Source organism: Somniosus microcephalus, chromosome 6 (assembly GCF_052327205.1).
Source record: "Somniosus microcephalus isolate GS21.2 chromosome 6, FLI_Smic_1.0, whole genome shotgun sequence".
Taxonomy (NCBI): Eukaryota; Metazoa; Chordata; class Chondrichthyes; order Squaliformes; family Somniosidae; genus Somniosus; species Somniosus microcephalus.
Window position 1 is genome coordinate 123,624,134 of NC_140992.1, and position 26,170 is coordinate 123,650,303.

At 50.0% G+C, this 26,170-nt stretch overlaps 1 protein-coding gene across 2 annotated transcripts in view; it reads left to right on the plus strand.

Moving 5' to 3' along the window:
• Positions 1 to 26,170, plus strand: part of LOC147116053 (glypican-5-like) — a 1,060,675-nt gene that overhangs the window by 429,071 nt on the left and 605,434 nt on the right. Inside the window, exons 5-6 of one of the 2 annotated variants that reach the window (XM_085990764.1) lie at positions 12,431 to 12,490; positions 18,699 to 18,824. In XM_085990764.1, coding sequence (XP_085846890.1) covers positions 12,431 to 12,490; positions 18,699 to 18,824 — 186 coding nt within the window. The remainder of the gene's footprint in view (positions 1 to 12,430; positions 12,491 to 18,698; positions 18,825 to 26,170) is intronic. The other variant, XM_085990765.1, reaches the window with a different exon arrangement.

A 26,170-nucleotide genomic window follows, 5' to 3' on the forward strand; every position in this document is an offset into this window, starting at 1 on the left:
CAGTTCATCCATGCCGTCTTTGAATGCTTGCCATTGCCTATCCACCGTCAACCCTTTGAGTGACATTCCCCAATCAATTCTACCCAACTCGCGCCTCAGACCATCATAGTTTCCTTTATATAAATTCAGGACCCTAGTCTCTGAGTCAACTACTTCATTCTCCATCTTAATGAAGAATTCTATCATATTATGATCGCTCCGACCCAAGGGGCCTCGTACAACAAGATTGCTAATTAATCCTTTCTCATTACATAATACCCAGTCTAAGATGGCCTGATCTCTGGTTGGTTCCTTGACATATTGGTCCAGGGTACCATCCCGTAAACACTCTGGGAATTCCTCCTCCACAGTATTGTTACTAATTTGGTTAGCCCAATCTATATGTAGATTAAAGTCACCCATGATGACTGCTGTGCCCTTATTGCACGCTTCTCTAATTTCCCTTTTAATGCCATCCCCAACCTCCGCATTACTGTATGGAGGTCTATATACCACTCTCACTAACGTTTTCTGCCCCTTGGTATTTCTCAGTTCTACCCATACAGATTCCACATCATCAGAACTAATATCCTTCCTTACAATTGTGTTAATCACTTCTTTAACCAGCAATGCTACCCCACCTCCCTTTCCTTTTTGCCTATCTTTCCTGAACATTGAATACCCCTGGATGTTGAGTTCCCAGCCTTGGCCACCCTGGAGCCATGTTTCCGTAATCCCAATCAAATCATATTCGTTTACCTCTATTTGTGCAGCTAATTCATCCACCTTATTCTGAATGCTCCTCGCATTAAGACACAAAGGGGGAGAAATTGAGTATAGCCCCGTTTGGGGCGCCAGCCTCGCCAGGGCACTAAAAGTAGCGCCCCGGAAGCATTCGCGGCCGCCCTACGGAAATTGATTGTAGCATCCCAAAGGGAAGCGTGGCGCTACTGGAGGCGCCCGCATCCCTCTTGGGGCGCTGCGACTGAATATCGTGGCGCAACGTGCCGCAGTGCCACACGCTGCGGCACGTCGCGCTACGGTATTGCAGGCCTTCCTCCCCTTCTTAAAGGGGAGTGGCCTTGTGCAGTGCGATCTGGGGCCCAGCTGGGCCCCGAGGATCGGGAGTGTAGGCAAAAGAGCCTGGCACCGAAGAGAAGTGCCGGGCTCTTGGAACGCAGCTGGCACTCCGCGGGGGGGGGTGGGGTTCAGGAGGCCGGGGACGGAAGCTCAGGCAGGTGCTGGCAGGCGGCCAACAACAAAAATGGCCGCCCCGCACCTCCTTTAATTTGCGCCTCCCCGGCCGCAGGTAGGCCCCCCTCAACCGGTCCGACATAGCGTCCGGCGGTAAGTCAGGGGGCGCTGTCAAATATCGCGGCCGGGGCGTCAGCGGGGCACTGCACACACCGATGACGTCATCGGTAGCGTCGCAGCGCTAACGGTTAGCGCCACCACTAACGTTCCGCAGAATTTAGCGGGAGGCGTGGACAGTGCCGCGCCCGGGCGCCAGTTGGCTTGCAACCTACTTAGCGCCCTCTTAAGGCGCTAATGGGTGGCGCAACCTACTGAATTTCTCCCCCAAAGTCTTCAGGCTTGTTTTTTTAACGCTCTTAGACCTATTAGAATTATTATTTACTGTGGCCATGTTTGATTTAAACCGTTGATTTCTCTGACTGCCACTTTTGTTTTTCTCCTTCCTATCTTTTGCTTTTATCCTTGTTTCCCTTTCCTCTGTCCCCCTGTTCAGGTTCCCAACCCCCTGCCATTTTAGTTTAAACCCTCCCCCAGAGCACTAGCAAACACTCCCCCTAGGACATCGGTCCCGGCCCTGCCCAGGTACAAACCGTCCGGTTTGAACTGGTCCCACCTCCCCCATAGCTTTGAAAAGAAGTGCAGGAAACCACAATGGAAAGGCTCAGGCTGGATGGCAGCTTGAAAAGCAGCTGCTATTATGACATCATCAGAGGCGGCCAGCCGACCCGATCGCACTCATTGGACCGGCCAGCGCGCCCCATTGAAAGCAATAAGCTAGTTTAATAAAAATCGCAACTCTGCAGCTGTTCCCGCCGGAAGCGGCTCCCGTACCCGTCCACCATGCAACCCGACTCCAACCCACCTCAGGAATTAAAATCAAGCCCTAAGTATCCGTTGTATTACATCGCCTTGTTAAAGGTAATAGGCCAGAAATTTGGGTTGGAGGCTACTCGCGGGCGCAAGTCCCCGACCTGCACTTACATAGCGCCCCTGCTGTTGTGCTGTGATTCCGATCCTGGGCCTCCTCCAGCTGCCGGTGTGCAGTGCTTGCGTATCCCAGCGGCGAAGTTAGTTCGCAGCGTCCCCTGGGATCACATGGGCCAATTGGAGCAGGGAATCTCCATTCATAGATTTGACAGGAAGACCTGTCAAATCTATGAATAGAGATCGGCCCCAAAACCTAAGTAAAACTTCAAATAAATTTTTTTTAAATCACATTTTTAAAATAACTATAAATTACATAAATTAACTATTTTAAACAAAAATTTACATTTTTGAAAAAATTAATTAAAGTTTTTAATGGGGCTAAAAATAAACTTATGTTTCTTTAAAGTATTTAAAAATGATAAACCTGTGGAAAAAATGTTTAATTTTACTTAATTAACCTCTTACCTTGTTAAAAGCATGCCTTGCGACTGCTTTTTTCATGCGCAGCTGCTAGGGACTTACCCGCACGGAGAAACCTGTAAAAAAAAAAATCGGAAGTTCCAGGTGTACGCGCTGCCTCTCTGGCGCATGCGTTTGACCTGTGAATCCCTTCTTTCAAGGGAATAGAAGTTCCGGTTTCCAGCGCATACGCAGTGCATGCACAAAACCGGCACTTTCGTTGGCCCTACGTGTGAGTACACAGCGCGTACTCACCCGTGGGGACCCGAATTTCTGGCCCAATAGACATGCAGAAAAGCTTGTAGACATTTTGTTTTGTCCAAAGACAGTGAATGTTCTTTGTATTTTGACCGTAGTGGGTCATGTGATGTCACTGGTCATGCAAGGGCTGTTCAGTGGGGAAAAAAACTCAAAAAAGCATATTTACCAAAGCTAACTGTGGTCCTCAGTTACGGTAAGCATTAAATTCAAGTCCCACCAATGTTTTACATCAAAGGGGAGTCTTGCTTCCATTGACCATCCCCTTTCCTCCATGCTGGAAACCACCATTTTTTGAGAAGTAAGTCTACGATTTCAATAGTGATATAATCACAGTTAGATCAAGCAGGAGTCTTTCTCTCTCTTTATCTTTCTTTTTCTCACTCATACACACAACACACACACACACATACTGTGCCTCCTTGTCTATTGCTCCTCAACAATGCTGCTTCTTGAAGCTATTCTGGTGTCTCCTTTGATGCCGCAGATGTGTGGAGCAGGGCAGCTCATTGTTGTTGTCTACCTGCAAAGCATGCTGGGAAATGTATCCAAAACGAGTGTCTGCCCCTATAATTTATGTTGTGTTAAATTTCTCACTCACTTCAGAATCACTATAACATAGCAAGTCTATTTTAATTAGACACACAACAGGACAAGCAACAATTGACCTCCAGCAGATTCTCCTGTACATTTCCCTCTACAAGGTTGGGCTGCGACTTCTCCCTACCACCATGACCTTGTTCTAGGTTCCTGGCTCAGGGGATCCAGCAAGCAGCCCCCAGGAATATATTGCTGCTGCAGCACGAGAAATGCTGAAGAAGACATAAAGGGGACATAGACTCCTGGACATCATCCACTGAAGGCCTTGACCATAGAAAAGGCCTTCAGCAGGTAAGGTGAGGCCCCCTCCCTCCATTTGGGGCTATTTCCACTGCCACACCGGGCCTACCAACTTGGCTCATCTCGTCGTCCCAGAGGGCGACAGGAACAGGGGGTGACTGGAAGGAAATGGGCAGGAAACCCAGGCACGCTTCCCCCTCCTTCCCCCACCCCACTGGTATTTGCAGCAGCGGTTGGAGAAAGAATGACCAGTGGCAATCACGGCTGCGGCGGGGGATGGGCAGTGTAGGGAGCAGGGGACGGGGGATGGGCGGTGTGGGGAGGAGGGGGCGGGGGATGGGCGGTGTGGGGAGGAGGGGCGGAGGTTGGGCGGTGTGGGGAGTAAGGGCGGGGGTTGGGCGGCGTGGGGAGTAGGGGGCAGGGGATGGCGGTGTGGGGAGTAGGGGGGCGGGAGATGGGCGGTGTGGGGAGGAGGGGGCGGGGGATGGGCGGTGTGGGGAGTAGGGGCGGAGGTTGGGCGGTGTGGGGAGTAAGGGCGGGGGTTGGGCGGCGTGGGGAGTAGGGGGCGGGGGATGGCGGTGTGGGGAGTAGGGGGCGGGGGACGGGCGGTGTGGGGAGGAGGGGGCGGGGGATGGGCGGTGTGGGGAGGAGGGGGTGGGGGATGGGCGGTTTGCGGAGCAGGGGGCGGGGAGTGGGCGGTGTGGGGAGGAGGGGGCGGGGGATGGGCGGTGTGGGGAGGAGGGGGCGGAGGATGGGCGGTGTGGGGAGTAGGGGGCGGGGGTGGGTGGTGTGGGGAGTAGGGGTGGGGGTTGGGCAGTGTGGGGAGTAGGGGGCGGGGGATGGGCGGTGTGGGGAGCTGGAGGCGGGGGGTGGGTGGTGTGGGGAGGACGGGGCGGGGGGTGGGCGGTGTGGGGAGGAGGGGGCGGGTGATGGGCGGTGTGGGGGGGGCGGGGGATGGGCGGTGTGGGGAGTAGGGGGCGGGGGGTGGGTGCTGGGAGGAGGGGGCGGGCGCTGGGAGGAGGGGGCGGGGTGTGGGGAGTAGGGGGTGGAGTTTGGGCGGTGTGGGGAGTAGGGGGCGGGCGGTGGGGGATGTGGGGAGTAGGGGGCGGGGGGTGGGCGGTGTGAGGAGGTGGGGGATTCAGATCAGGGATGAGAGGCGGCAGTAGGCCTTGCTGCCCAGTTTTTCTTCCTTTTCCTCCAGGGGAAAATCCACTCCTTCCTGTCCACTTTACAAAGAACAAATTGTCCCGATTGTTAAGTCTGTGTGTTCTAGTTATTGTTAATAAGAATCACTGCACACAGACCACAAGAGTAAATTCAACAGGTCTTTACTAGTCGGAGGTCAGGCTGAACTGCCCAATAAATCATTACACAGCACTTATATACCGGTGTGGTCACCACCGGTATTACAGTATACAGCAGCCAAGATAAAGTAGTGCATCTCTTAAAATAGTTCTCTTAAAGGTGGAACGGTTACATACACCACAATCCTCCCTTTTTAGCTTAACAGTATATATTCCCCATTAAACATAACATAATAACATATATACACAACTTCATGTAAAAACAGTTCACAGATTCAGTCTCTGAGGAGGCCCCCTGATCCGAGACGGATAACGCCTTTCAGGGGTCTCTGGTTCTCGTTGCTGGGGTGACTCATCTAGTTGATCCCCTATGGATAGGACATCATCATCAGGTATATTCACTTCTGAGGTAGATGCTTCAGGTTCACTAACTTCCTCCACGGTTGTCCCTGTCGTAACCATGGGCTCGACCCTTGTTCTCGATCCCACCAGTTGGTCAGCATGACGTTGCATTACATTTTCACCAACATCTACCGTGTACATCAGGGGTCCTTGTCTGGCCCGAATTGTTCCAGATTGCCATTTCTCGTTTTTATAGTCCCTGGCTAACACTGGTTGTCCTATTTCAAAACTCCGAGTGGGCTTGTTATTGATATGCTGGAACTGTTTGTTTTCGACTTCCCTCCGCACATTTGGTTTTAACAAGTCCAACCTGGACCACAACCTCCTGTTATAGAACATCATGGCAGGACTTGTTTGTTGTTGCATGGGTGGCGTTTCGATATGCCAGTAGGAAATTGTCCACCTTGTGTTGCAGTGGAATCTGATCTTCGCTCATGGCCTTTATTGCCTTTTTGAACGTCTGTACAAACCTCTCGGCCAGCCCATTCGTAGCTGGATGATATGGGGCAGAGGTATAATGTTTCACCCCATTCTTCTTCAGGAATTTCTGGAATTCCTCTGACACGAACTGTGGTCCGTTGTCTGAACATATTTGCTCTGGCAATCCATTTCTTGCAAATATCGTTCTTAGCACCGCGATCGTCTTCTCCGAGGTAGTGGTAGTCATTTTAATCACTTCTGGCCATTTAGAATGTGCGTCCACCGCAATTAAAAACATGGAATCCATGAATGGACCAGCAAAGTCAATATGTACACGTTGCCATGGGGTTGAAGGCCATTCCCATGGATGCAGCGGTGCAATTGGAGGTGCATTTTGGACTTTTTGGCACCCTGAGCAACTTTTCGTCAGATCCTCTATCTGTTGGTCGATACCCGGCCACCACACATAAGCCCTAGCAAGGCTTTTCATCTTGACTCCCCCCAGATGACCTTCATGTAGTTCTTTTAGAACTCTCTCTCTTAACTTAGGAGGGATAATCACCCTTGTTCCATACATCAATGTTCCCTGACAGACGGACAGCTGTTCTCGTCTTGCTGAGAATGCCGGTAACAGTGGATCACCATGGGCTGGCCATCCCTTTACTGTCAATTCGTAGACCCGGGACAGTGTCGGGTCATTCCTAGTCTCCCTTTCAATATTTGCATTGGTGACAGGTAAACATTCGATGATGGTCGAGTGAAATAACTCCACCGGGTCAACCGTCGGTGCCTCCTCCTCAGTAGGTAGTGGCAGGCGCGACAGCCCATCAGCATTACCATGCTGCTTTGTACCTTTGAATTCGATCTGATATTGATGTGCCCCTAGGAAAAGGGACCATCTCTGGAGCCTCTGTGCTGTCATCACCGAAACACCCTTCTTAGCGTTAAAAATGGATACCAACGGCTGGTGGTCTGTCAGCAGTGTAAACTTCTGGCCCTGCAGGTAATGATTAAACTTCTTTACTCCCCACACAAGGCTGAGAGCCTCCCTATCTATCTGAGCATAGTTGCGCTCAGCGGAGGTCAATGATCTGGATGCAAATGCGACTGGCCTTTCCAAGCCATTTGGCAACTTGTGTGAGAGTACTGCTCCAATACCATAAGGAGAAGCATCACAAGCTAAACGAATAGGTAGCGTTGGGTTGAAGTGAGCCAACACTTCCTCTGAGGTGATCAATGCCTTGCTTTTGCGAAAGGCCTTCTTACAGTCCTCGCTCCACTTCCATGGTACTTCTTTCTGCAAAAGAGCGTTCAGCGGGTGCAGCACCGTGGATAGATTTGGCAGAAACTTATGGTAATAGTTAATCAACCCTAGGAACGACCTCAACTGGGATACATTTTCCGGAGCGGGAGCCTTCACAACAGCTTCGATCTTGTCAGGTGACTTGTGCAGCCCCTCCTGGTCAATGACATGACCACAGTACGAGATCCGTTTCTGAAAGAACTCACATTTCTGGCGATTAACTCGAAGTCCATATTCCTTCAATCTGGTGAGCACCAGTTTCAAATTTGCAAGGTGTTCCTCATCGTCATCTCCTGTAATCAGGATATCGTCCAAGTAACATTGAGTGCTTGGAATTCCCTGTAATACCTGCTCCATGGCCCTCTGCCAAATTGCTGGAGCCAAAGCCACTCCAAAAACCAGTCTATTATATCGATACAAGCCTCTGTGCGTGTTGATTGTGAGATACTGGCGCGACTCTTCCTCAACTTCCATCTGTAAGTACGCTTGCGCCAGGTCTATCTTGGTGAAGTGTTTCCCGCCAGACAATGAAGCAAAGATATCCTCAATCCGCGGAAGCGGATATTGCACCGTGTGAAGCACCGGATTAACCGTGATCTTGAAGTCTCCACAGATGTGGACCTTCCCCGGTTCCCCTGGCTTGTTACTCGATGAACGCTTCATGACGGGAACAATGGGCGTGGCCCACTCACTCCAGTCCACCTTAGACAGTTCTCCTGAACGTTCTAGCCCTTCCAGCTCAGCTTCCACAGCAGGTCGTATCGCATAAGGTACCGGTCTGGCTTTGAAAAATTTTGGGTTTGCATGTTCTGCAATCTTGATTTTTGCCGTAATTCCTCTCAGTGTTCCCAGTCCCTGTTGGAACACCTCTTTAGCCTCATCCAATATTCTGGACAATCGTTCAGGTTTGACATCTTTTTTTCCGGAATCTACCGTTATTGCTTTTAGGGAGTGCCAGTCCATATTTATTTTCCTGATCCACTCCCGTCCCAGAAGTGGTGGACCTCCCTCAGGTAGTACATATATGTCCATTCCTTGGTGTTCTTTGCCCTTGTGTACCACCTTGACTTTTATCTTTCCGATGGGGTATACTCTTTGCCCCGTGTATGTCTGCAATACTATCTCCCTATCCCGTAGGGGAATATGTGTGAATAACCTTTTGTAATCTTGCTTATTCATGACCGTCAACGCCGATCCGGTGTCCAATTCCATCTTCACTTGGACTCCTGCTATCTGAAGTGTGACCCAGATAGTTTGTAGGTCAGCTTCCTTACTCACATTGTGAATTCTCAGACTACCCAGTTTCTTGCTGTTGGAGTCTGAATCCGAATTCTGTTCATCCGACCTCTTCTCAGCCACCTTATGTACCTCTCTGCACTTTTCCTGCGGTGACTTTTTGTTGCTGGTCTTCTTTCCTGACCGGCATACTTTAGCTATGTGACCAAGCTTGCCACATTTTCTACATTCCTGATTTTTAAACCAGCATTGGTTCTGATCGTGTGTTGTCTTTCCACAACGATAACATTTCGCTGTACCCAAAGCCATTTGATCTACGCTGAGTACCGCTGCCTTCCGCTGCATTTCCGCAATGCCTCTCGCTGCAGCTTCGTGCGATGCTGCAATAGTGACAGCCTTATCAAGTGTAAGATCATTCTCTTCAAGCAGCCGCTTTCGTGTTCCTTCTTTCGACAATCCACACACGAATTTGTCTCTCAGTGCCTCTGTCAGTCTTTCCCCAAACTGACAGTATTTCGCTAGCTTACGCAGTTCAATTAAATACTCTGCGTTGCTTTCCTCTTTCAGTTGCGTTCTCGCATAAAATTTAAATCGTTCCGCTAACATCAGCGGTGTGGGGTTCAAATGATTTCTCAGGACAGCAACAATATTAGCAAAAGCCTGATCCGCTGGTTTAGCTGGTGATAGAAGATGCTTCAATAGCCCGTATGTCTTCGCACCCATTGAGTTTAGTAAGGTTAGTGCTTTATCTTCATCTGATATTTTATTTGCCTTACAATAAGTCTCTATGCGTTCTACATACGTGGCCCAATCTTCAACATCGGGATCGAAATCGTTGATGTTACCACACTAAGGCATCCTCGCAATCTTCTTGAGAAACAAAAAAGAAATTTTTCTTTTATTTTTTTTCAAAATGGCGGTTTCCCGCGCTTGTCTTTTTCCCCCGCCTACAAAAATGGCGGCTTCCCGCGTTTGCCTTTCTCCCCCGCTGGCTGTAATGGTGATTGCCGTATTGCTGCGTTCGCCCTCCCCAGCAGTTCTCAAATCGTGCCTCCCAGCCCCCCTTCCCCCGGCTGCGGCTGAGTTCTCCGCGGTTTTTTAAAATTTTATCCCGCGCCTCGCGGCCTCGGTAGCTGCCCGGCCTTTTTCCCCGGTCGCGGTCGAGCTCTCTCTCGACGCTGTTGCGTCTCCCAGCCCGCTTGCAGCCCGGTCTTTTACACCGGCTGCTTTTGCATTCACCGCGGCTCCCGTGCCTTATGCTGCCCCAGTCTCAGCGCCTCTGGCCCCAACTTCTGTCCGGCACTTTTCCCCGGCCGTGGTCGAGTTCTCCGCCCTTATATCCTCCGTTTTTCCCTCCCCTACTTCATAGCCAACGTGGCCAACTTGCTGCTCGTCGCTGATCGGCTTACCCACCCCCGTGATAGAAGGGATGATCACTGCCTGTTGCTGATGGAAGGCTTCGTGTCAGGATTCTTCCTTGCTCTTCAGACCCGAGTCTTTTCTCAGCAGGATGATGAGGGCGGATGCCTCTTCTCGACGCCCGTTAAACTGCCTTGGATATATCTCTGCCGCAGGGTAAGATCGTCATCGTCGCCACTGTTAAGTCTGTGTGTTCTAGTTATTGTTAATAAGAATCACTGCACACAGACCAAAAGAGTAAATTCAACAGGTCTTTACTAGTCGGAGGTCAGGCTGAACTGCCCAATAAATCATTACACAGCACTTATATACCGGTGTGGTCACCACCGGTATTACAGTATACAGCAGCCAAGATAAAGTAGTGCATCTCTTAAAATAGTTCTCTTAAAGGTGGAACGGTTACATACACCACACCGATGGTCACCTCCACAGCAAGTACGGTGTGGCTAAAACCAACCGGGTGTGAAGCTGTCTCATGTTTCTGTTAAGAGTTTTTTTCCTCTAGTGTCAGCTGTGTGTCTGTTGGTAGCACTCTCGCCTCTGAGTCAGAAGGTTATGGCTTCAAAGTCCCACTCCAGAGACTTGGGCAGAAAAATCTCAGCTGACCCTCCAGTGCAGTGCTGAGGGAGCGCTGCACTGTCGGAGGTGCCGTCTTTCAGATGAGATGTTAAACCGAGGTCCTGTCTGCTCTCTCAGGTGGACGTAAAAGATCCTGTGGCACTATTTAGAAGGAAAGCAGAGGAGTTATCCCCGGTGCCCTGTCCTCTATCAACATCACTACAAAACTGATTATCTGGCCATTATCACATTGATGTTTGTGGGATCTTGCTGTGCACAAATTGGCTGCTGCGTTTCCTACATTACAACAGAGACTACATTAAAAAAAAAAGTACTTCATTGTCCATAAAGCGCTTTGGGATGTCCTGAGGTCGTGAAAGCTGCGATATAAATGCAAGTCTTTAGTCGTTCTAATTTCTACATTACACGCCTAAGCACAAGGATAAGTCAGTAAGTGATTGCTCTGTGTTTTAGTCTTCACAGACTGAGGGAGAATGGCTCCTTTTTGCTTCTTGCTGATGTTGTTCCCACTAAGCATGTGCATGACGTTTTAATTTTCTGTATGGTTTCATTGTTTTCACTTGCACTCTTTTTTTTTCTCTTTTTGCAATGTGCTCCTTCTTCCCCTCCCTTTCTCATTCCCTCCATCTCGCCCTCATTCCCTCCATCTCGCCCTCATTCCCTCCATCTCGCCCTCATTCCCTCCATCTCGCCCTCCCCACTCCCTCATTCCCTCCCCACTCCCTCATTCCCTCCCCACTCCCTCATTCTCTCCCCACTCCCTCATTCTCTCCCCACTCCCTCATTCCCTCCCCACTCCCTCATTCCCTCCCCACTCCCTCATTCCCTCCCCACTCCCTCATTCTCTCCCCACTCCCTCATTCCCTCCCCACTCCCTCATTCTCTCCCCCACTCCCTCATTCTCTCCCCCACTCCCTCATTCTCTCCCCCACTTTCATTCTCTCCCCACTCTCTCACTCTCTCCCCACTCTCTCATCCTCTCCCCACTCTCTCATCCTCTCCCCCACTCCCTCATTCTCTCCCCCACTCCCTCATTCTCTCCCCCACTCCCTCATTCTCTCCCTCCTTCATTTCCTCCCACCCCTCACTCTCTTCCCTCTCTTCCTTCCTCACTCTCTCCTTTCCTCATTCCCTCTCTCACTCCCTCCCTCATTCCCTCCCTCCCTCATTCCCTCCCTCCCTCATTCCCTCCCTCACTCCCTCCCTCCTTCCCTCCCTTCCTCTCCCTCACTCACTCCCTCCCTCCTTCATTTTCTCCCACCCCCCACTCCCTCCCCTCTCTCACTCCCTCCCCTCTCTCACTCCCTCCCCTCTCACTCCCTCCCCTCTCTCACTCCCTCCCCTCTCTCACTCCCTCACTCACTGACTCCTTCCCTCTCTTCCCTCTCTTTCCTCTCTCCCCTCTCTTCCCTCTCTCCCCTCTCTTCCCTCCATCCCTCCCTCATTCCCTCCCTTCCTCCCCCTCACTCCCTCCCCCCTTCCCTCTCTCCCTCCCTCACCCCTTCCCTCTCTCCCTCCCTCACTCCCTTCCCTCCCTCCCTCCCTCCCACCCTCATTCCCTCCCTCCCTCCCACCCTCATTCCCTCCCTCCTTCTCTCCCTCCCCTCATTCCCTCCCTCCTTCTCTCCCTCCCCTCATTCCCTCCCTCCCCTCATTCCCTCCCTCCCCTCATTCCCTCCCTCCCCCCCTCATTCCCTCCCTCCCCTCATTCCCTCCCTCCCTCAATCTCTCCTTTCCTCAATCTCTCCTTCAATCACTCCCTCCGTCCCTCACTCAAACCCTCACTCCCTCACTCAATCCCTCACTCCCTTCCCTCTCTCACTCCCTCCCTCCCTCACTCACTCCCTTTCTCATTCCCTTCTTTCCTCACTCACGCCCTCCCTCTCTCATTCCCTTCCTCCCTCCCTTCCTCCCACCTCTCATTCCCTCCCTCAATCCCTCCCTCCCTCCCTCAATCCCTCCCTCCCTCACTCACTCCCTCCCTCAACCTTGTGCCGAAACTCTCTGCTGGCTTGTCTGACTGATGCTTGCTGACTCCGGTTCTATCCAGCTCCCTGCCTCTGAAAGAAGTAAAGACTGATAGGCCTAGGACAATGAAAAAGAACACTAGGTAAGAGAATGCAAGTTAACCTGCTTCGTGGGTGACCGAGTTGCTAATTGCACTTCGGCTGAGGTAAAGGTTTTGTAAAAATAATTTCCCAGTGTCTCAAAATGTGTCTGTGCTTTTCTTTGAGGGGGCGCGGTGAATGTCGTGCTCATTAAGGTGAAGCATTTCAGTCACTCAGCATCAGCTTTGAACACTCTCAAGTCAAGTACAACGCAAGCAGCTGGAGTGTCCATCTCCCTCTACTCTGTCCAAACAACGCCCCACCTCAAAGTAGCTCCCCCTTTCATATCCATTTTTTTTAATGAGATTGTCAGTCTAGTGTCAAATTAAAAATATTTTATCATCTACTAGCAACAGCTAGGCTTCATCTAGCGACTGCCCAAACACGTGGCGTACAGCACCTTTACAGCCAGCAGATATAGAAGATCCTCATCCAATCAGTCTGCACAGGATTTGAGCCTGGAATCATAGATTGATACAGCACAGAAGGAGGCCATTTGGTCCATTGTGTCTTTGGTAGAGCTATCCAATTAATCCAACTCCACTGCCCATTACTCATAGCCCTGTAATTGTTTTCCCGTCAAGTATTTATCCAATTCCCTTTTGAACGTTACTATTGAATCTGCTTCCACCACCCTTTCAGACAGTGCATTCCAGATCACAACAACTCGCCATGTAAAACAAAAATTTCCTCATGTCGCCTCTGGTTCTTTTGCCAATCATCTTAAATCTGTGTCCTCTGGTAATCGACCCTTCTGCCACTGGAAACTGGAAACACTATCAAAACTATTCATGATTTTGAACACCTTTATCAAATCTCCTCTTAACCTTAACTGCTTTGAGAATAACCCCAGCTTCTCCCATCTCTCCACATACCATGTACAATTTACTCTACCATTTAATCTCCTGGGCCATGCTTTGTATAAATACTCTCTGATTCCCAAAGATAATTAAACAAATCTCCAGAATATTGACCCATCATCACACTTCCACTATTTACACTGGCATGCTTCCTTTCACCAATTACACTTCCATTCTGCGCCTAGAAAATACAAAGTTTAAACATATCTCTATAGCCATCAGTTCCACTCAACCAGATATCCAGTTGTTATGGTCTGGACGTTCTCCCACCATTTTTAACTTGTGCTCATGGTTGGGAGGTAGTTTACATAAGCAGGTGCATCTCCTACGTACCAAAACCTGTGTGTCTTGGGAGTATTTATTATTCCTTAATTACAGTACCGTAGGAATTAATGAATTCCTACGAATAACGGAGATCGACACAAGAGAACAATCAAACAGGTCTTTACTCAAAGGAGATGCCACGAGGACCGACTGTGCAGTCCCGTGGTTTGCGATGTGACGTCATCGCGTTTGCCCGCGCTCTTAAAGGGGCCACGCCCCGTACATGCAAACTCTATATACAAAACACAGTAATGCCTAACACAATGGTACAGGTTTAGGTTGGTGTTAGAACATCGTTAAAGAGAATTATATACAGTTAGCCAGAGTCATTCAGTAGTTCTGCCACATGCGCCCCCCCCAGAATTCGCTTTAACGGACAAAGTCAAACGGTGAGGGGGTCTGACAAGCCTGTCAGAACGACTCCTGTACTCTCGAGGCAGAGGCTGCTGGGCGGCTGGCGGTCTGGTGGGCGGTCGAACTTGGTCTGCCGTAACGACGATGGGTGGCCGACCCCGTCTCGACGGTTGTGCTGTCTCGATGGGGCGGTCGAGGTCTAAATGTGCTGGCTTTAAGGGGTCGACCGAAATGTGGTCCAGCTTACCACCGACATCGATCGTGAAGGTTTTGTCCCCTGCCTCCAACACGCGGAAGGGACCGGTATATGGGGCCTTGAGCGGATCCCTATGTGTGTCATGGCGAATAAAAATGTATTCCGCCTTGTGAAGCTCCGTGGGAACGTGTGACCTCTGCAGCCCGTGGTGCGAAGTGGGCACTGGTGCGAAACATCTGGCCGCCTCTTGGTGACTAACAAGCTGGGCAGACACGGACCATGGCTCCGTCGATGTTGGTAGGAAGTCCCCTGGGACTCGCAGCGGCTGACCATACACAAGCTCCGCTGATGAAGAGTGAAGGTCTTCTTTGGGGGCTGTGTGAAGGCCCAACAGGACCCACGGTAGCTTGTCTGCCCATCCAGCGTCCTGGAGGCTGGCCCTCAGGGCGGCTTTCATTGACCGATGGAAGCGTTCACAGAGCCCATTCGCCTGTGGGTGGTAGGCTGTGGTGCGGTGTAATTTGACACCGAGTCCTTGGGCCACTGCATTCCAGAGTTTGGAGGAAAACTGCGGTCCCCTGTCTGACGAAATATCGGCGGGTACTCCGAAACGGGCGATCCAGGAGGAAATGAACGCCTTGGCCACGTCCGCCGAAGTAGTGGACGACAGGGGAACTGCCTCTGGCCATCTGGTGGTGCGGTCAACCATGGTCAGGACGTGTGAAAAACCATGGGAGGGTGGGAGTGGTCCGACCAGGTCCATGTTGACGTGGTCAAAACGTCGCTCCAGAACTGTGAAGGCGGCCAACGGAGCTTTGATGTGGCACTGTACCTTGGCCTTTTGGCAGACCACGCCGGTGTTGGCCCAGTCGCGGACATCTTTATGCATGCCATGCCATACAAATTTCGCTGACATCAGTTTCTGAGAGGCCTTCATTCCAGGGTGTGACAACCCATGTATGGCGTCGAACACTTTGCGGCGCCAGACAACTGGCACGACAGGGCGAGGATCCTGTACGGAGACGTCACACAACAGCGTGGTACCTGCTGAATGGAACTTGACGTCGGCCAACTGGAGGTCAGTGATGGCCGTTCGGTAAGCTTGGACTTCCGGGTCTGAGGCTTGGTCTGCTGCCATGAGGGCGTAGTCGATGCCCAAATGAACCGTATTGATGATCGCGCGGGAGAGGCAGTCTGCCACCAGGTTGTCCTTACCGGCCACGTGCCGTATATCCGTGGTGAATTCGGATATGTAGGTCAGTTGACGCTGCTGTCGGGCTGACCACGGTTCGGCAGTCTTGGACATTGCAAAGGTCAGCGGCTTATGGTCCACAAAAGCGGTGAAAGGACGTCCTTCCAGAAGGAACTGAAAATGGCGGATGGCCAGAAAAAGGGCGAGCAGCTCCCGGTCGAACATGCTGTATGCTCTCTCGTTCTGCCGTAGTTGACGGCTGAAGAATGCCAACGGCTGCCACGTCCCGTTCACCCACTGCTGTTGCACGGCACTGACTGCGTAGTCCGAGGCGTTGGTGGTGAGGGCGATGGTGGCTCCTGGCAGCGGGTGCGCCAGCATAGTCGCGTTGGCTAAGGCGCTTTTGGTGTCAGCGAACGCTCGGGCCATGTCATCCATCCAGTCTACCGGGTTCTTGCCAGTCTTACCCTTGAGGGCCTCATACAGGGGCTGCATGAGTAGTGCCGCCTTAGGCACGAAACGGTGGTAAAAGTTTACCATGGCTAGGAATTCCTGCAGGGCCTTTATGTTCCGCGGGCGTGGAAAGGATGTCACCGCCTCTACCTTCGAAGGTAAAGGAACCGCGCCCTCTGAGGTGATGCAATGCCCCAGGAAGTCAATTTGGTGCAGGCCAAACTGACACTTGGCCGGGTTGATAATCAGGCTGTGTTGGCTGAGGCGTCGAAAAAGGGTGCGTAGGTGACAGGTATGTTCTTCCTTAGTAGGACTGGCAATTAGAATATCGTCCAGGTAGAAGAAGAGGAACTTGAGGTCCCGCAGCACGGAGTCCATCAGGCGTTGGAAAGCCTGGGCGGCGTTCTTTAACCCAAACGGCATCCGTAAAAACTCGAAGAGGCCGAATGGGGTGATGACTGCGGTCTTCTGGACGTCTTGTGGATGAACTGGGACCTGGTGGTAGCCCCAGACGAGGTCGACTTTTGAGAACATGGTGTTCCCTGCCAAATGGGCAGAGAAATCCTGGATATGGGGGATCGGGTACCGATCAGGAGTGGTGGTGTGGTTTAGTCGTCGATAGTCGCCGCATGGCCGCCATCTGCCACCAGGCTTCGGGACGATATGGAGGGGTGAAGACCAGGGACTATTCGACCGGCGAATAATCCCTAACCGTTTCATGGTTGCGAACTCCACCTTTGCGACCGCCAGCTTGCCAGGTTCTAGGCGCCGGGCCCGCGCGTAGACCGGGGGGCCGTTGGTGGTGATGTGGTGTTCCACACCATGTTTCGTGGCTGTGGAGGAGAACGTGGGTCTTGTCAGGTCGGGGAATTCGCTGAGCAGGCGAGTGAACTCATCAGGAGTCGGGAACGCACAGGAGACGGTGCGTGACGTAGTGTTACTGCGGTAACACGGAAGAGAATTAAAAGTTGCTGCGTTGATCAGCCGCCAGTTCCTAACGTCGACCAGGAGGCTGTTGGCGCACAGAAAACAACGACCGGAGAGAGTATCAGTGATGAAGAGCAATTTTCCCGCGTTGCCGATCGCCATCGCGGCCGCGGGGTGCCCGTTAGACCCGTTCCTCGGTGGTCGCAGTGTCAGTCGTTGGTTTTTGGGGGGAAAACTGCAGGGAGGGCGGCAACGCTTCGCTTTCGCGCCGAACTGCGCATGGTAGAAACAAAGCCCAGCAGGTGGACGAGCTGGGGTGGTGTCTGCGGGGGATAGGTGCCTCGTGGCGGCGCAGTACTGCCGAGTTACAGCGAAAATTTTGCCAGCCTCCGCAGCGAGTGTTCCGCAGTCTTCAGTTTCAGATCTGGCCAGGGCAGCTTGTACCTGTTCAGGCAGTTGGCTGAGGAAAATCTCGCGGAATAGAAAACATTACCGTTCTGAGCCCAGGAGTGTGAGTATTTGGCTCATCAACTCTGAAGGCTTGGAGTCCCCGAGCCCGGGCATAGCGAGTAATCGACGGGCGCGCTCCGATTTTGTGAGCCCGAAAACCTGCAGTAACCGCGCTTTGAGGGTTTCATACTTGCGCTCCGTTGGGAGGTTTTCGAGGAGGCTGACGATCCGAGAGGCGGTAGAGCTGTCGAGTGTGGAGACCACGTAAAGATACTTGGGCTGATCCGCATTGATGTTCTGCAGGGCAAACTGGGCTTCGACCTGAATATCCCACGTGGGCGCTTGCTGCTCCCAGGACTGTGGTAGCTTTAGCGAAACGGCGTTTGCTTCCATGCTGTGCTCTTCTTTTGTGAAAACGTTCACAAAAACGGGGTCACCAATGTAGGAATTAACGAATTCCTACGAATAACGGAGATCGACACAAGAGAACAATCAAACAGGTCTTTACTCAAAGGAGATGCCACGAGGACTGACTGGGCAGTCCCGTGGTTTGCGACGTGACGTCATCGCGTTTGCCCACATTTTCCCGCGCTCTTAAAGGGGCCACGCCCCGTACATGCAAACTCTATATACAAAACACAGTAATGCCTAACACAATGGTACAGGTTTAGGCTGGTGTTAGAACATCGTTAAAGAGAATTATATACAGTTAGCCAGAGTCATTCAATGGTTCTGCCACAGTACAATACATAAGTGATTACATAGGATGCCTACAACATTGTTCCGTCTATTCTAAAAGGCAATAAAATTCACATGATCAGACTGCTACGTTCAGGCTCAAACTAATAGTCAGTGGCACTTGAACCCACAACCTTCTGCCTTAGAGGCGGGAGAGCTACCATTGAGCCAAGGCTGATGAAAACAGTGTAGCATCAGTCCACAAGAAGGTAAAATATCTCCTTTAAATGTATTTCTTGCACAGCTCCAATAATTTGCAAGACTTTTGGATGAAACCGTCTTTTGTGGTCTTCCTGATGCACTGTTATATGACAGCAGTGTAATTCCTATGTTAACTTCATGGAGCCCAGGTGATCCATTGAGAATGGGACTGAACTAAAGACAAGAAAATATCTTCATTGCTTATCCCAGTCCAAGCTTGAACCCTTAATCGCAGGCTGTCAATCAACCCAGATCAAGAACACAATCGGGCAAGGCCTGTGCAGAATGGCCTCATGAACAGATGCACCCACCTTATCTGCACATCTGATAAATCTTTGACTATGTGTAATTTGATTACCTTGTAGGACAAATCCCCTGTATCTTTACAGATATGGAAGTGGAATGGACTCCATATTCAGTTTGCAATTGAAAATTTTTTCTCCAGTACAGTGGGTTGTTTACTATGTATTGGACGTGAGCGCATTGTAAGATTTGCTTTGTGTTTGGTTTGGCAGGGACTTCATGAACTACATTCGACGGTTCAGGACCTTTTACGCTTCTCTGGCGGAGCAGATCTGCGAAGGTGACCTATTACCTCAAGATAGCTCAACCTGCTGGAGCGGAGAAGATGTCGTTGAAAGGTAAGTGGTTGGCTGCAGTAATTTGCAAAACTTGTATTAATAATGGTCACCGTTTGCACTGAGGGATGTGGCATGCGTGACCTTAACCTGTGGACCACTCCTTTTGTGTATGTTTTTGATGCGTTTTATTGTATAACCATTATGGTTGCATCTTCTTTATATTTTGGATGGTTTTGCAGAGTTGAATCGTGCTCTTGATTTAAGTCCAAATTCAAGAGATGTTTATAACAGTGATTATGGCCGCAATTTTATCAATGGAGGCGGGTTAGGAGCGGGTCAGATGGTTTCCGGCTTCCAGTCCCGCCCCCAGCTGCATCCGACCCACAGACGTGATTTTATGTTGATTGACCTTGTTAAGCCCGCCCTGTGGGCTTGCCGGCCAACTAAGAGGAAGCTGGTCAGATGACATCATTTGATGACGTGTCATCTGCCGGTTTTCTTAAAGGGACCACGCACAATCTTTTTTTGACAGTTGATTTCTCAGTGTTTGACAGCATTGAGGTGCTGCAAACACTGACAATCACTGCACAAAGGTCACCTCTTGCACCCAGGCTCTCCAATCACTCCCTCCATAGGCTGGAATATATGGCAGCTGCAGATGAGGTGACGGAAGCAATCTGTCACTGGTGAGAGAGGTTCTCCCAGTGAGGTGGCACTGGACATGGATTTCAAAACTTGTAACCTAAAGAAATGTGTAAATGTATTAAAAATGCATTTCCCAGCATTTTCTTACCTCTGAGACTCACCAGTGCAACATTGGATGCTTCACACCACTTCTGCAGCTGTCATCAATCCAGAAACATTACAGCAGACTCACAACACGCCACACTTACCTGGCATGGTATCCGGACGTCGGGAAACCCGAGGCAGAAGCGGCAAAATTCAAAAATAGCCTGTCAACTACTAGTAACTACCTGTTAATGTTAATAGGCAGGTAATTGGCTTTAATCCTCTTCCCGCCACTAGATGTCGGGTCCATGTGCAAATTGGGGACCCGACACTTGGGAAAATTGTTTGGAGGCAGGTTGACGGTGGGATCACAACCCGCCGTCAATCAAAACGATTTTACCCTTTTACCCGCCTCCAAATCCGCCCTCTGAGCACCGGCAAAATCCAGCCCTATGAAATAGGGTCAGAAAGTAAGTGCAGTCATCCCCTGAAAAAGCATCTACGATGGGGTCACACAGATGTTGGCTACAAATCTGAACTCTTGACACTTCTACCTTTGCACTGGGCAAGGTTTCCACAACCTTTTGACGTACTCCATTTCACTCCATTTTCTTCCATTTGGAGCGCTGTTCGAGATGCTCTCATCATTGGGCTGTGCATTATTCTGTTTAAAGGTCTTATTATCAGTCTCCAGTGTTGAGGACTTGATGCGGTGTGCGGGTTAGATGCGGATCAGTCTTTAGGGAAGAATTGAGAGTTGCAAATATGATTTTCAAACAGCTTCAGCTGCAGGTCTCCATCTGTTGCCGCGGTAGCAGTGGAAATGAGCCCAGCGTATCAATGGGATGGATTGCACAGCACCGTAGCCAAGGCAAACACAACCATTTCTATTTTGTTGGGAATAATATAAAGGTGATATCAGAGACACTTCGGCAATAGTTTGACTAACCTTGCCATAGGATAAAATCTTTTCACCTCTGGGACTTGGGTTTTATATCCAGCCCAGAATGCTGGAATGCTCCACACTTGGGGGCGGAGGGAGCTTCACAGCCATTGTATCCACTTGGAGTGCCTGCAGCTTTCAGACTGTGTATAGTTCTATCATGGCTGGTGATAATTGAGGGGATCAGAGACTGCATGTCAATTTTACTTTGTGCTTACGGGTAAATATTGTAAGGAAACTTGAAGGCAAATGAGCCCCATTCAGCTACAAACTGTTCCAGCAGATATTTAAAAGGAAAAGGCAATCCATGAATTCTGAGCAGGGGGTACTGGAGAGCTGGCCTTTACATCGCTCCATGTTGCACTCCTCTTGTAGCAAATGAGGGCATCCTTTTGTATCCCGACACCATGTGCTATTGCTATCTGTGTGAAAGAGACTGGCACTGATTTGCTTCTATGAACCAGAGCCCTTAGGTATGTTGATCTAGTGTTCCTCTCATGGCTGTTTATAAGAACATAAGAAATAGGAGCAGGAATAGGCCACTTGGCCCCTCGAGCCTGCTCTGCCATTCAGTAAGATCATGGCTGATCTTGGGCTCAAAGCCACTTCCCTGCCCGCTCCCCATAACCCTTCACTCCCTTCACTGTTGCCACAAAATGGCTGCCATGTTTGCCTACAGTCATTGGACTTCAGAAATAATTCATTATGTGCAGCACCTTGTTGTGAGAAGGCCTGATATGAAAGTATTATTTAGTATCTGTATCTGTCATCATGTATCCTTTCTACCTCACTCATATCAAAAGTCCGCATGTATAGGTGAGTTAATGAAGCAAACCAAGGGTTCAGGAGGCAGATAGATGCGTTCCTCAGGGGAGAAGGTATTAAAAGATATGGTGAAAAGGTGGGTCGGTGGGAAGTAAAGGATGGGCTGTTGTGCCAAATGACCTTTTCTTGTTCCTAAAAATTCATATGATCTGCAGTCCATGGAATTTAAATTATTTTTAAAAATCTACTCCTCATTTACCCCTCCCCCAGTTTAGTTTGTCTAGTGCATATACCGGTCCTAGCTGATAGGACAGGAAGGTGAGCCTCTCCCAGGTTTCTTTAAGTGCCACTGAAGCCAACCTCTAGCAGGTGTGCAGCAACAACTGGCGATGTCTCTCCCTCTGATTTTTTATTTGGTTCCACAGCAAGACACTCTGCTCAACTCTGATACGGAGCTCTGAAAAGTAAAGGGAAGGAATCTGTTTCTCAGCATGCCAGTCCAATACAATGTTCGCATAGCTTTGAGAATACCAGTCCATTATAATCTCCCAGTGATTTTGTTAAAAATGTGATGTTTATGTGTTTGGATCTTTTAACTTGAGAAATCTCGTATGTTCTTTCAAGCAGCCTTTAAACATGTCCATCTTCATCCTGACAGTGCTGCAATTATTTGTGTAGTTTCACATGGCTTATAGGCTGTATAATCTCAAGTCATCATGATGGTCCTTGTGACTTTCTATGCACATTTGGTTGGGGATTCCCCATGTTTTTAAGTTTATCCCACAGGCAAAGTTTTCGTCGATTCATGGCTTTGCCCATTGGATAAATGTGAGGGGCGGAGAACTTCTAGTTGAATGCGCTTTTACTGAAGTGTTATGAAGTGTTTGAGGGGTATACAGATAAAAACAGCCTGATTTTGAAGGGGAGATAAAGGAAGGATGCTATTGGGATACATCACAGGGGTATAGATTGAATAATCAGACGTGGAGTTCAGCATCCCTGATTTGTGAAACTTCCAGTTTGGTGGTCTTTAATTTTAACAACTGATATATCAGGAGTGCCACGGATCGGGCATGCTGGCCTTTGCATCTGATTCTCCAACCCATGCTTCCAGCAAGCAAGAGTTTGTTTCTGAGAAAATTATCCCAGTGTTCCTTAAAGTCAGGGATTGACAAGTGATGGTGGTGTGGGTTGGATGTCCATGATAGAACAATCATACATTGACTCCTGGCGGAGCAGGCTCGATGGAGCGAATGGCCTTGCTTGTGTTACTTTGTCACTTTTGCACCAATTTTTTTGATTAGCTTGGACATATAGCACCTGGATGTCGGCTGTGGCTCAGTGGTAGCACTCTCGCCTCTTGAGTCAGAAAGTTTAAGATTCGAGTCCCACTCCAGAAACCCCAGTGCAGTACTGAGGAAGTGCTGCACTGTCAGAGGTGCCGTCTTTCGGGTAAGATGTCTGCCCTCTCAGGCGGATGTAAAAGATCCCATAGCACTACTTCAAAGAAGAGCAGGGGAGTTTACCCAACATTTATCCCTGAAACAACATCACTAAAAAACATTTTATCAAATTGCTGTTGGTGGGACCTTGCAGTGCGCAAATTGGCTGCCGCATTTCCTACATCTGAACAGTGACGACACTTCAAAAGTGCTTTATTGGCTGTAAAGTGCTCTGGGACATACTGACATCATAAAAGGTGCGATATAAATGCAATTCATTCTTTCTTTTTCTTTCTTTCTCGAATGGATTAGCTTTATGGAGAGTGCCACAGCAAGTTATAATGATGTCATGCAACCTCCATTTCTTTGTAAAACAAAGGGTTCTGAAGCTTGTGTGAAACAGTTTGCTGCAGTTTTGTGTTAATTAAAACAATAAGCAACATCAGTCACACTAAGCTGGTATGACATTCACAGAGATTGAGACTGGAATTGGGTAAGGCACTTGGGATTCCCCTGCTTTCTTCAACCATAATCAGTGGGAATTCCAGCCCAGTTCAACAATTTTCCTGGTTTACAAAAGGGAACCAAAAAAAGTTTAATCCTTTTGGTGGGAAATAATTCTGTTGTCTTTTGCAGACAGCTGGAAAATATTATGTTATACCCACAATCGTTTTCTTTTGCTAATCAGTCACAGAATCAGGAGACATTTTGGACAAACAAATTCTCCCCACCAGTAGCCTTGAATCACCTTCAAATTCTTGGTCTGTCTCTTGCAAATAGAGAATAGAGCAAAAAGGTGTCCCAGACTTGTCAGAGGTTTGATGTCAAAGGGGAAGAGTCTGCCGAGCACATTGGGTGTCACCTCCAAAGTAATGAGACGTGTGCCGCTCAGTCAAAGATCAGTTCAATCATCATTAACCGAATTGAAGGACATAGGGTCATGAGCTGGTGACGACTGGACTTGTGAAAGGTTCCTCTTCACCATCTCCCCATAGACAGTAATGGATAAATCAAAAGTCACTTTCATCTCGTGACTCAGGAGAATTCTTCCATGCTGTTTGGATTGAAATGCTAAGAAATGTCTTGGACATCAGAAAAATAAAGAGGAAGGGGAGGAAAGGCCTGTTTCATGAAGATAGGGGTGGGGAAGATGTGGATATGGCAGTCTTTGTGCTGAAGATAACTAGATGCCATGAATATATAAAAGAAAGTCTTGAGCTTACTGTAAATTGAGGGGTGATTAATATTGCTCAAAGTAAAAACTATAGAATAGGCAGACATCTAGAGCAGTGAATATGGCCTTTGTTGAAGCATTTAAAAAGGAAATCAAAAGATTTCTGATTCCACAGGGCATAAAGAGGGGATACAGCATTACCACTGGCCAAATGAGATTCTATTAGTTTGTCTGGGTGCTGTACATAGATCTAAATAGGAGAAACTGGATGAACTGACTCGTCTTTCTTCACTCGTTCCCACTTTGTATTCTTTTATTCTATCAAGTTGCTCTTTTTCTACCATCTATAGAATCCCAATGGTCCAAACCCCTTCCTATTGACTCCATTGTATAGAATCCCAATGGTCCAAACCCCTTCCTATTGACTCCCTGTGGTAAACCACTGTTTGTATTCCACTGTGTATATGCCTGTACCTGTCTCGGCTGACTCCTCCCACGAGTCCAGGTATAAAGGTGACTGCTCCACAGTCCCTCTGTATTCTGGACCGGTCGACCACTCGAGGCACACCTTCATTCTCTTGTTAATAAAAGCCTATTAATTACTCGCTTAATCTCAGTCTTTTGAGTTATTGATAGCGCATCAATCTTATTAACAAGATTTTTATAATGGAGAAGATCCTCACACCAGCATGCCTGGACTTAGATCATCGGGAGGCGGACTCATCCACCAAGTTTACTCACTGGCTTAGGTGTTTTGAAAAATTTCTGATCGCCTCCGCTGAAACGGTCAAATCGGACGAGGACAAACTGGATGTCCTGACCTCCAAAGTGAACCACTGAGTGTACTCGGTCATCCAGGACGCGACCTCGTACGCGGATGCTATCAAGCTCCTCAAGGACCAGTACACGCGCCCAGTGAACGAGGTGTACGCTAGGCACCTCCTGGGGAGTCGTAAACAACAACCTGGGGAATCGACCGAGGAATACCTTCAGGCACTGTCTGTGCTTGGCCAGGCCTGTGGTTGTAAGGATGTAAAGGCCGCCGTGTACACAGAGGAACTTATCCGGGACGCTTTTGTAGCGGGCCACAGGTCCAATTACACCCGACAGCGACTGTTGGAGCAGAGTGACCTCGATCTCAACAAGGCCTCTGAACTCGCACTATCATTGGACGCAGCCTACCGGGGCATGGACGCCTACTCCTCTGCACCGTGGACGCTGCGGGGAACGACAGCCTGGGATACGGTAGGACCGTCTCATAGCGCCGTGCCACCCCAGCCACATCCCAGCAACGGCCCAACTACCGCAGCAGTGTCCCAAGGCCAGACAGCAGTGCCCCAAGGCCAGAAATGCTACTTCTGTGGCCAGGCCAAACACCCCAGAGCGCGCTGCCCGGCGAAAAATGCGATCTGCTCGGGCTGCGGGAAGAAAGGACACTACGCCAGCATCTGCAGGGCCAAAGCCACCCCGAACCCCAGCAGCGCCGCGTGTGGGCCGTGCGGGCTGCCATCTTGGGCCTCCCCAGCCATGTGTGAACCACCGGAACAGCAGCCATTTTGGACGCCTCCAGTCACATGGGGATCATGGACGCCGCCATCTTGGACGACAGCCGGGACGCAGCAGGCCCCCAACACCGCCTCATCTGATACCCGCAGCGACACACCGACCCCTACGCTGGCCTCCGTTACGCTGGACCAAGCGAGACCGCACCAGCTGGCCCGGTCCACAATGGACATTAAGGTAAATGGTCACGAAACAATCTGCCTTTTTGACTCTGGGAGCACGGAGAGCTTCATCCACCCCGACACGGTGCGGCGTTGCTCTCTCCCAGTCCTGCCTGCGCACCAGCGGATTTCTATGGCCTCCGAGTCCCAGTCGGCGGACATTGGCGGCTACTGCGTGGTGACACTCGTAGTAGACGGGACTGTGTACGATAATTTTAAACTTCTGGTCCTGCCCCACCTCTGCGCTGCCATTCTACTGGGGTTAGATTTTCAGTGCCACCTTAAAAGTGTTACGATGGCGTACGGTGGACCCCTCCCCCCACTCACAGTCCGCAGCCAGCAGCTTCCAAATTGCCCGCCGCGCACCAGGTGCAACCTCTCCACACTCAGAGTCACCCCCCCCCCCCCACTGTTTGCTAACCTCACCCCCGACTGTAAGCCCATCGCCACAAAGAGCAGGCGATACAGTGCCGGGGACAGGGTTTTCATTAAAACCGAAGTGGAGCGGCTCCTGAAGGAGGGGATTATTGAGGGCAGCACCAGCCCCTGGCGAGCCCAGGTTGTGGTCGTTAAGACCGGCGAGAAGCAGCGCCTGGTCATCGACTACAGCCAGACAATAAATCGCTACA